Here is a 12,117-nt window from a genome sequence, read left to right as displayed (position 1 = left end):
GGTGAATCTCCGAGGTTATTTCTAACCATTTGCCAAGAAACAAACATAAAACTGAACAAAATTACTATGGTACCGACCATAGTTTTCAATTTTCGCAAATGTTTAGCGTTCAATTCATGTGAAGCATTTCCAAAATCGTTTATAAATTTTAGGAAAGGGCAAAATCGGATTTCTTGCTTCCATTTCCTATTTTCAATTTTCTTCTATGACACAAATAAACTATTGTAAAATTATAAATGACACTTATTTGGAGCTCCACTTAATGCGGAGAACTCTACCCTTCAGATAAAAGATACAATACCCTAACCAAAACCAATTGAGTTCAACTATAAAGTGATTTCTAATGTGTAATTAATAGGACAAAATCCACCATGCACAATGGAACCAATATGCAAGCCTTCAATTTATTGAAAGGAGAATCACATACATAGAAAAGAAAAGGAAAAATGAAGGAGGAGCACACCAAGAAAACTAATCATTTCCAGATACACAAATGAAAATTACATACAAACAAACATGAATCCTCAGAGAGAGAAACTCACCATTCACACCCAAAAAGGAAAAGGAAAAAACACGTGCATACACACAATTCCAGTCGGTTCTTTTTTTTAATACAATTGAGGGTAAGGGAATTCAAACCATAGACCACGTGGTTATTAACACACTCATATGTCAATTGAGTTATGATCGATTTCCTAAAAATGTAGCAGTTAGAGTATAATAATTTAAATGAATTTATATGCATGCTTGTGTCTCAAATCCTAATTGATAACAAATCAGAATCATGTATATACAGCACCAAGGACTTGGGAAAGGGAGAAACACGCCATTGTACACAATTTTTTTGTTATGCCGCAATACCAAATGTGCACGTGAGAGAAATGAAAGGTCACACACCCTAAAATCTCTATTTGTACCTCTCTTTCTTTGCGTATTCTCTTCTCGCAACATCGTTTTTCCTTCTCTTTTCTCTCCTACCTGTCAACTATTCTCGTCACCTCGTACCTGTTTCATCTGCTGCAGCAACTTTCGAGGGGTAACTCGAAATATCCAAGTCAATAAGCGACATGTCGTATGGTGTGGATAAAGAGTTTGAGGTATCCATAAGAAGAGAAGATTTCATTGCATCAGAATGTACTGGTTCGAGGATTTCTGAATTCTTTGGAGTACTTGAACTTGAAGACGAGATCGTGGAAAGCTGAATGTCATCTAGCTTGTTTCCAAACATGTGTTTGTTTCTTCTAACGGTGTCCATCTCGGGACCTGTAGGCACGAAGGTGCGTGATCGATACTTCCTCGTTCCTTCATCGCCATCGCTATGATTATAAAGAACATAATCATGATAAGTTGGTGCAAACTGCAAAAGAAATGTAGTTGAGTCAATAAACAATCCAACAAAGAGATACAAAACCATCTCCAAAATAAGCTAACTGGAAAACTAAATCAAGGCTCACCTGGTGGACCGTGTCGTGGTAAAAGTCATTCAATTTTACAGCGTGTGCAAGACTTCCCGTGAGACCACGCGAACCACCAATGTTAGCTCCTGCATATTCCTTGTATGGGAATGCATATAGATGACCCAAAGCAGCTATAAGCATCTCAATGCATATAATGAAATCTTGAAACTGAGCAGCTTCCTCTGCACTCTTGATGAATTGAGTTTTTGCGGCAAGAAACACAAGGACACCCTAAACCAAGTACAAAGCAAGAAAAATTTATGAAAAAAGTTTCTGTTCATTTTACATACTTCAGGCTGACAACATCTAAACATACATACAGATATATATATAGACATGTATATATATACGTGTATACATATGTGCATATATATATGTGTATATTATGCATGCATATGTATACGTGCATGTATATACATCATATGTATATAACATTCTGGTGATAACATACAGGAAAAGGGGGATGATTAGCTTGTTTTTGTCCATAAATCAAGAAAGCTATAATCAAGTGCCTGGCCACCCCAGGAGAGCATGTACAATAATTTCCCTGTATTGATATTTAGTTTCTTTCAAAGAGAAATTTCCTATACTAATATCATGTAGTTGTTACATACTTGTACCGTATCAATGAGATCCTTCATTGAAGAAATTAGCATCACGTTTTTTTAAACAAGAGACGAGACTGTTCATTGATGAAATAAAAAGAGACTAATACTCAAGGAAAACTATTCACACCAGGAATGAAATGCTAACAACAAAAAATAAGTAAAATGAACATAAAAATATTGAAAAAAAGTATAAAAAGACCCTATTAAGCATCAACAAAGGCAGCCCAACTTAAGATCACGTTTTATCTTCTAACTAGGGCTCTAAAGTCTAAACCGTCATTCGTTCTATGATTTTTTTTATAAAAAAAAATTCAAAACACATTTTCCCCCATTAAAGATTATGCTAATATTTTATATATATATATGTATATATGTATATATGTATGTATATATGTATATATGTATATATGTATGTATATATGTATATATGTATGTATATATGTATATATGTATGTATATATGTATATATATATATGTGTATATATGTATATATGTATGTATATATGTATATATGTATATATATATATGTATATGTATGTGTATGTGTGCATATATATGTATATATATATATACACACACACATATATATATATGTATATATGTATATATGTGTGTATATATGTATGTGCATGTGTATGTGTGCATATATATGTATACATATATACATATATGTATATATGTGTGTATATATGTATGTGTATGTGTATGTGTGCATATATATGTATATATGTACATATGTATATGTATATGTGTATGTATATGTGTATGTATATGTATATGCATATATGTATATGTATATATGTATATACGTGTGTATATATATATATATTATATCCATGAGTGTCCATGCTAGCTACGTGCACCTCGATTAATCTCACGGGACAACCTGCATAACCCTACAACATTTGGGTGTCAAGGAAACTCGTAGGATATTAAATCCTAGGTAGGTAATATTTCGATATCATTATATTTGACCTTCCTCTAAATACTTCCCAAAAACAAACATAAACACCACATACACATTAACAAAAGAAAGATCAAAATATGGAATAGAAAGTTTTCTAGTACTACGAGATACATACACCTTCCCTTCAGCATTTGACATGTCCTTAAATGGTATATCATTTGATTTCATGGACCCACGTTGTCCTTGAATGCTTCTTTTATGACAAATAACGAATGTAGGTAGAAAAATCACAATAATTTAGTACTAAAAATATTTCCATACGGATGCAACTTGTACAAGGAAAAGGAACCCAAAAGTCATTTACCTGCCAGTAAGTCAAGAAGACAACAGATTTAATGATGATGAACTTTGGGACCGGGTTAAATGGTTGAAGTAAATCTTTGCATGCCACATAAAACAATGCCAAAGCATAAAGAGCCATTGTGTAGGAGATGGTATAGATAATGGTGAGATAAAGGTATGACTGTTTTGGACTGAAATTTCCATCTTCATAATTGCCCTTTGCATATAAAATAAGTGTTACAGCAACTAATATAGGCTTCAGAATCACAAATTGCAAACAGCCTTGCTTGCACCTCCGTATAAAACGCCTGCATCAAAAGCTACTCGTAAGATTATCTGATGAAGTTTCAGATTGATGATTTTTTTCCTCCTAACAAGAGAAGATATATTGCTGAAATAGAAAAACATTAATTATTAGGCAAGGATATTAATTATTAGTAATCTTGACTAGGCTTTATATAAAATTTCTAATAAAGATCACAGACATGGAGAAGCTTCACTTATATATTCCTTACTACTCGAAACAGATCATTATTACAAAAAATAAAACAGCCTGCAAATGGAGAGCAGAAAGCACTTAACATAATAAAACAAAGAAAGCTCTGCCCACAATGGAACTTGATTCAGTTCTCCTAAAAACAACATTGACAAAATTATAGACTTTCTGATGAAATGAACGCGACTTCCTTTAAGACGAATGGCACTTTGGCTAGCCTCCCTCCCCAACCTACTCAACCGGCACTCCATTCATGAAATGTCAGGGCTATTCTCTCTCTCTCTCTCTCTCTCTCTCTCTCTCATCAAAGCATGCAACAACCAACAAGTAAGCTCTCTGTTTCTTTCTCTAGTCCCTCCAACCCTCCCTCCTCTCCATCTCTCTTCATTTCACTCTCTCTCTATATATATATCTCTCTCTTTATCTCACTCTCTAACAATTCTCCACCTGCCTTTCTCTCCATTCGATTCCCTATTTGTCCTCTCTCCATCTTACTCTCTCTTTGTCCCTCGCCTACAATCTCTCCATCTCACTTTTTTCTACCTTTCTTTGCTCAGCGGGCACCCATAGTTATTTCCTACAACAATTCAATTCTTTGAACTTTGAATGTCTTGAATTCAAGGGTGAGTTATTTAATATTTGCACATTGACTCTCCATCTCACTCTCTACATCTATGATGATTCATAATACTTGGACAGTGTTGATTTGATTGATTAATCATATATTAGCAAAGATATCAAACAAAGGTCCAATCCAAAATAAGATCCAACCTTGAAATATGCTTGCTTGGCAAATCCCCAAGGTATAGGATTTCAAATATATGATTATTCTTGACAAAAGGTTGATTTCTTACCCACAGAATATATATACACAAGTAGTCTACTTCATTGAGAATAAATGAAAGAATACAAGTGCATACAAAAAACTAAGGCCACAAAAATCCCATTAGAAAATATATATACACACACATATATAGATTATCAAAGAAACTCGCAGGATTTTAAATCCTAGATAGGTAACCATGGATCATGGACCCATAATACCCTCTACGACCCTTCATTTTTTCACTAGCTCAAATAAGTACTGCCAACCAGGCCACAATGGTTGCAAAAAAGTACTTCACTTATGGAATAAATGCATTCGATAAACATGAGGAGATTAATAGATATTGAAAATGATGAAATGCTTCACCCATCAAAAGGAGTTTATTTGACTTGTTAAAACTTGACTTTATATTGCTCATAATTTTGTCTCATAGGATGAAGTAGAGAAAGAACAACTTGAGAAAGATGCTTCTTTAGATGAAAGGAAGAATAGCAAGGGCAACAAGGAATAACAAGCAACACAAATAGTTCAAAACGTGTTGATTCATATTCCTTAGACCACATTGTGTCCGTTCTAAAGGTTTTGATCCCTCTAGCTTGAGACATCTAGATCCATAGCCTCCTAAGAAACTTATCAATGAGGCTATGGACCTAGCGCTGAGGAAGAAATAGCTAATACTTTTGGCGGAAACAGAGGAAAGTATAGAGAAATGTTCAAAATCATAAATTGAAGATGAGAACTTCAATTGAACTAACTTTTCAATGTTATTTGGTATTATATTAGTCTTGAAATATTTATTCAAGTCCAAACATTGAGCAAGCTAACGAAAGGAATAATGGATGTCATATATAAACAGGAATGCGTGAAGAGGAGACCAGACAAGAGAGCAGAAGGTATTTTGATAAATGACAACCCATGACTGTTAGGCAAAGAATCACTGGAGATGGGAAATTTCACCTACATCTTTTCTCAATTTGCTCTTTCATTGGTGCTTCGTTCATTAATTTTTTTTTAAGGAAAACATAATTTAAATGAGTTAACTTGATATTTTTTTCAAGAAAAACTTCACTTAAAAGTTAGATATGTTTATTTCTTCTCTCTTTTTTTTTTCTTTTTTTTGGAAATGGTTATGTTTATTCCTAAATTTTATTTTATTTCTAAATTAATGAAGAATGAATTAAACAACGAACCAAAGCTACTCTTCTTTTTTTGGATACGAAGCAGGGGAAACCATATCCACACAAAAAGCATAAGAGCGACTTATGGGCAAAGGGTAGAGAGGGCCCCCCGCCCAAAAAAAAAAAGCAAGCTACCCTCTCAAACAGTATTCAAAATTAAAAGCAATTGAATTAAGAGGTTACAAAACAGTAATTACAGACGAAATTTAAAAGAATACACTCAAACAACCTCTAATAGCTTTTTATGTTCTCCACATAAATAACCTCCCATTCATAATATTAGCCCAAAATATAGTGCCGCTGTTTTCGCACTAAGTTCTTGAATGGCAGCACTAAATTTGAATATGGTTTTTATTCTTTTTATTCCCATGCAGCCCCAGTTTCAAGTTGGTTCAGTTTTCTTTGTGTACTTCGGTTTCAAGGACCTTTTGTAACTATTCTGTAGGCATTATTTTGTAACACTTGAGTCAATTCCTGTGGGAGGAGGTGCATTTTTGTGGGCTGGGTTTTTTGTATGCTTGTATATTTTTTTTTTTTTTGATGAAAGTCGTTTCCTTTTTAAAAAAAATGATTTTGGTTCAGTTTTCAACACTGTGTATGAATTTGAAGCTGTTATTGTCTTCGTTTATTCAAAATTATCTTTGTTCAAGGTTGCTTGACTATGCCAGTGGAGTGAAGGATTAGGTTAAAGTTTTTGAGGTGTTTCCTTTTTCAAGAAGACTTTTGGTTTTCATTCAAGGCCCACTATTTTTGCACTAATTCCATGGAAGTGTACTGGTCATTTATCCAAAAAAAATTATTATCAGTTGTTTATTTTTGGTTCATTTCGTTGCTCTCCCCTCTTAAAAGTAATTGTTGTATCTTTGAGCATTAGTCTCTTATCATCATATCAAAGTTTATCTCCACCCCTTGCCCTTAGGATGTCCTTTTGTCCCTTTTTGAATATATGTATCCATTTCTTAAAATGAAAATAAGTTGTAAAAAAACATTTTGATAGATCCCAGAGGCATTTGCCGGAGAGACATCTGAAAATTTCCTTTTCAAGTTTAATTTCTAACAAAGAGAGGGCAGGCTCCATAAACAAAATTCTAATTGAGAACTGATAACTCAATTCCAAACGAGTTACAAATGGAGATCCAATTGGATGAATTGTTGAAAAGATTAAGATTTGGTGAAAATACATTTAACACAGAACCCTAATACTTGTAGCAAGGTGGAGTACGTTGTTCAAAACTATATGTAGACATCCACCTCTCTGTAGCCTTCTCTTCATGGATATCATTTGTTAAAACGTATTAATGCCATGAAAGAAAATGAAGCACACAATAACTACATGCACAGTACCCACCTATTACATTCAAAGAATTTAATATAATTCAACTTATACTATTATATGCTGTCATTAATAATGGAAACATTATATCAATTCAAAATAAAACAAAATTTAACTTTTGCAAACTTACCCATCTAGTGGTAATGGAGGAAGGCAACATGTCATCAAGAAACACGATGGCTTCAATACACGACCACTTAAACTTATTACAACAGCTCCAGGGCCACCAACCCATGCCAGACACAATGACAAAAAATTGTAAATGACCCAAGCTTCATAGCTAAAAGAAATCATAAAGTTAATAGTTAGATATTTGATCCATACTATAACCAAAAGGACAATGATACATTCTTTTTATTATTAAATAAAGTCATGACGGTTAAAATTATCACATTTCGTTTTTATTTAATATTTTAGATTACATGCAATACAATTTCCATACACTGAACTTTTTGGAGAAAGGAGTGTTCGGGAGAAGCATGTTTTAGATGGCAATTAAAGAAAACCAACACTGCCAGAAAATGCAATGACCAAGAACCAACACATGATTCGATAGTGGAGAAAAAACTAGAGAAGCTTATACTCTTATTGGTATAGCAATCTTCCTCAAGTAGACCTCACACAATGTAATAACAATGGCTTCTCAACTTTGAATGGTTTGATGGTTAAACCCTTCTCAAAATAAAAGATGCGAGAAAAGTAAACAAGCAGCGTTATAGAAATAGACAAAAACTTCAGAATTTCATAAACAATTTGATGTAGCAGGGACAACTTACACTTCTCGAATGGAATTAAAATAGATGGAACTCGAAGGGAAAACAAGAGACAAGAAGGACATCAGCGCATAAACCTGTGATCCAAGGAAGCACTTTTAGAATTTGCTAATAATGTATTCCAAAATAGAAAACAAAAGAAGAGAAAGAAAGAAAGAACGAACACAAACAAGTGCTTTACTTAGAAATTACATATTAAGAAGCACCATAAGGCACACTGATGGTAATTTCATCCCATCAAAAGAAATTCAGTTTGGTCATTTCTCATAATAAATAATAAATTTTTTTTTAAAAAAAAAAAGGTGGGGGAAATGAAAATACCACCAACAGTAAACTTAAAGAATTTGGAGCCAAGAGATGGTGTGAAAACAAAAATAAATAAATGAATAAACATATTATTCAAACAATAGTTGTTAGTCAGATGTAATTCCTGTCACGGTTCCAAATTGTTCGGTACCAAAATGTTAAATTAGAGAAACTCGGCCCCAACGCTTTACAAACAATGACATACTATGGCTTTTGAGAATACTCCACAAAAGGTTGATGACAACATTTCCACCCATGGCAAGTTTCAGGAGATATGAGGTCCAACACCCTCGTTCAGCAAGAAGTCTTCTCAAAGAAGGGGGAAAAAAGACTTTGAAGGTATTTCTATATAAAGTCCATCTTTACTGGGGGTATACATGTCCAGCCACCATAAGTAAATGAATGGTAAATAAACAATCAGATGATTTCCACACCACCTATCTCTCATTTGAAACACGTTATAGGAAAAAGGGTTGTCAAAGTTTACATTTGTTGTGTATCCAGCAAATTAATACACTTAAGAGCTAGCAGAGAAATTGTTTAGTTGTGGGTTTATTTTTTCCAAATCAGATAGGGACTAAACGAGGTTCTTTATGGAGTTTGGGATTGGTTGCATTTGACGGAAGGCAAAGGATCTATGAAAAAAAATCTCCAAAGCTTCCTAAGGTACAAAACATCTCTCTGACTTTGGAGTTAACATCCCTTAATCATTCTGAACAAGTCCAACTCATTTGTTCATTCTTCATTGATAAATTCTTTAAAGTTCACAGCTATTAACCACATTTTAATTATATTTAACTTTTCATTAGGAGTTGGAAGGTAAAAATTTTAGGAGTCCCTCAGGAAGGAGCCTGGTGAGATGTTGTCATCAGTATACTGTGTGTTCAATAGGCTGCAGTAACCAAGGAAGAAAATGTTTTCTTGTTGAAAAAGAAAAATCAAGCTTCCAGTGCATGGAACAACACAGAAAAAGCCAGAGAAGAAAAGAAACAAGTTGTCCAAAGAAAACAAAATAGAAATAAACTCCCTTCTCCATGCTTCGGTTTTCCTTTGGGTGATAATCCTAAACAGGTTCCTTCCAAAATCCAATGGTGATCAATGATTTAGAATGGTCCTTCTGCTCAGAATCAGTTCTTCTCAAAAAGGGAAAGATTCGACCTTATTTCGACTATTTTCAGTGGTATCCCTCTATATCTCCTTTCCATTTTTAGACTGCGTAATGTAGTAGGCCAATCTATTAGAAAGGCTCATGCTTGTTTCATGGAATATTTGGCTGAGAAGAGGAGGGCATTTCAAGGGAAGGAGAGAATGCAGGAGGATGTTTGCTCTGATGCTCCTTTCTGAAATTTCCACTCACTTTTGGATTGTGGTTGCTCCTTATCGTTGTCAATTGCCACAGTTCTCTGTGTGACTTTTATCGTATTTCTTACATTTTTCCTTAATGACTATGGCGTTGTTATCAATAATAATAAATGTAAGAAATGATTTGTTGATTTTAGTATTATATTTATTACTATCATATAGCAATAAATATAATACTAAAATCAACAAATCATTTCTTACTTTTTAAAAGCATTGCCGTTTTGTTCAACCAATCTGGGCTGAAATCTACAAGGCTTTTGGATGGGATATGGTCCACCCTAGGGAAGCCTTGGATTGGATCAAAACTCATGTTGTGGATCACCCTTTCAGGGGTGACAAGGCCAACATCTGGACCAGCATCATTTGTGGAGTTTTATAAAAAATTTGGGAAGAAAGAAATGACCGGATTTTCAGAAACAAGTCAAAGTCTCCAAAGGATATTTTGGAATGCGCTATTTTTTATGCTTTCTTTTGGTGTAAAGATTATCGATCTCTTAAAGATCATAGCTTAGATTTTCTTGTTGCTAATTGGACACATCTTTTGTATTCCCTTTCATAGGGTTTTTTTTGTTTATCCTTTGGATATTTCATTCATCAATAAAATTGAAAAAAACAAAACAAAAAAAGCATAGATGTTGTTAGGACTCCGACCAAGAAGAATGGATCCATATTTTCTCTTCATAACGAAGCGTCATGAAAGTTCTTCTCAGGGAAATTACCTCTAGGGTCTAAACTGTATCCTCTTTCGATATTTAAACCTTCCCAGTTGAATTTTAGAATTTCTCCAAGATTTATGCTAATTTGATGGAATTTGGAAAGTACACAAGAATTGAGGTTAAAACATCACGAGGAAAAGATAAACGAACTGCCCTCTCCCACTTTTGACACTTACACTCAACTTTCTCTATGGTCAGAAGTTAGACTCTTGTAATTTTCCAACAACTGCAACTTCCTTCTCTGAGAAATAATATATACAACACAATGTAACAAAAAGAAAAACATACAACAAATGAACACAGACATCTATAAATTGTTGTGAAATCAGAAATTCAAGCTTGAAACATACATAAGGAACATATGCCAGGCAAAATCGGAGATACATAATACTCAAGCATGAAAATGTCAACAAGAAACCTTCCATACGAAATCCCAATCAAACAAAAAACAAAAAGGATCTGTTCTGAAATATGTATGAAATGCAGGGAAGAAGAACTAACCGGGACCATAAAGATGATCCGCACGATGTATCTCTGATAAGTAGGTTCCGTATAGTTCAAAAGATGCCGGTAAATATGAAAGATCGCCAGAGCAATGGCTCCAACGGTGCAAAAAAACGCAATAATACTATAGTAGATAGGAACCACTTCCCCCATCCTGAAAAATGATCACCAAGGGATGATAATTCATCAACAACAAAGGCACATTAGACAGGAAAACAAAAACAAAAGACACTCCGCTTACCTGTTGCTGCTCCAGAAGCCTGATCTCAATAACAATGAGAAGATTGACAGAAACCCTAGTCTGCCACCAAATGAATTAACTGGAGGCAGACCGCGAAATAGAAATCGTCAAACGACTTCGGCTACTGAACACTCAGTGCATTTCGAATAGCACTGAAAAACTACTAGAATTCGAGAAACGAATTGAATGAGAACTCGTATGAAACGCCATAATTGGAAATAAAAATTAAGAAATTAAGAAATGAATAGAACATCATCACCTTTTCCAGGACATTGAAAAGGTAATAATCTATAGCAGGCGGATCTGGCGGTGGAAGGGAAGTGAAATGGGAAAGGAAACGAGAAAGTGTTGGAATTGAAACGAAGAAGATGAAGAGAGCTGAGCTGGAAATGAACAATGGCGGCTTCCAGTCTCGCGGAAGAACAACCGAGTACTTTTGCAAATTCAAAGGTAGAAATAAAAATTGTTCAGGAATGTTTTTTTTAAATAAATAAATAATAATAATAATAAATAAAGCAAATATGGTCAAATATGTTTTTTTTTATTTTAAAAAAATAAAAGTTTTTTTAGTACAATAATTGCAGGAGATTGAACTCCAAGCTCTTAGGAACAGAGTGTAATATCTATACCATCAAGTCAGGTTCAATTCAACAACTTTTGGTATGTGTTTAGGAAGGGTTACATTTAACCTAGAGGGAAAAATAACTCGTCACTCTCTCCATTCCCTTGTACTATAGGGAAGTTATTTAATTTTTAATCTTATATTTAATTAAATAAACATTTGAAATCGTATTCAAATGTATATTTCTCTCATAATCTATAGTTTTAATATGAATCTCATTCGAGTTAATTTATTATTTCAATCATATTCAAATACGTTCAATCTCTCATATTATGTAGTTTAATTTTGAACTTTATTCAAAATTAACTATATACTATAATGTATCTTTGTACCTTATAGTGATTATATCATATGCAATTAGCACGTGTTTCCTTAGATTAATTTGAACATTCCAAATTATTCTTCTAAAAACCTTTTGGTCCTCATTAATTCGTTATGAGCTAGCA

The 12,117-nt window shown here is 33.7% G+C and overlaps 1 protein-coding gene across 2 annotated transcripts; it reads right to left on the bottom strand.

Annotated features, from left to right (window-relative positions):
* Positions 1 to 750: 750 nt before the first annotated feature.
* LOC120079917 (uncharacterized) lies at positions 751 to 11,698 on the bottom strand. 2 transcript variants are annotated; one of them, XM_039034373.2, is made up of 8 exons: positions 11,309 to 11,698; positions 11,050 to 11,209; positions 10,806 to 10,962; positions 7,924 to 7,997; positions 7,278 to 7,427; positions 3,337 to 3,622; positions 1,455 to 1,688; positions 751 to 1,357 (listed from the first exon to the last, which is right to left on the bottom strand). In XM_039034373.2, exons 3-8 carry the CDS (start codon positions 10,959 to 10,961, stop codon positions 995 to 997), a joined length of 1,263 nt encoding a protein of 420 aa, XP_038890301.2. In that variant the 5' UTR covers position 10,962; positions 11,050 to 11,209; positions 11,309 to 11,698; the 3' UTR covers positions 751 to 994. The 2 variants fall into 2 exon arrangements, with proteins under 2 accessions (XP_038890301.2, XP_038890300.2); XM_039034372.2 differs by having other exon boundaries at positions 11,050 to 11,212; positions 11,309 to 11,518.
* Between the last annotated feature and the right edge of the window lie 419 nt (positions 11,699 to 12,117).

Source organism: Benincasa hispida, chromosome 6 (assembly GCF_027475165.1).
Source record: "Benincasa hispida cultivar pf3 chromosome 6, pf3_genome.v1.1, whole genome shotgun sequence".
NCBI lineage: Eukaryota > Viridiplantae > Streptophyta > Magnoliopsida > Cucurbitales > Cucurbitaceae > Benincasa > Benincasa hispida.
This window is presented reverse-complemented; position numbering and strand designations above follow the sequence as displayed.

Coding starts and splice junctions, on each gene's coding strand:
- LOC120079917 (XM_039034373.2), bottom strand. CDS start 10,961: ATGGGGGAAGTGGTTCCTATCTACTATAGTATTATTGCGTTTTTTTGC. Junction 7,998..10,805: donor GGATCATCTTTATGGTCCCG/GTTAGTTCTTCT, acceptor CTTGGATCACAG/GTTTATGCGCTGATGTCCTT. Junction 1,358..1,454: donor ACCACGACACGGTCCACCAG/GTGAGCCTTGAT, acceptor TTTCTTTTGCAG/TTTGCACCAACTTATCATGA.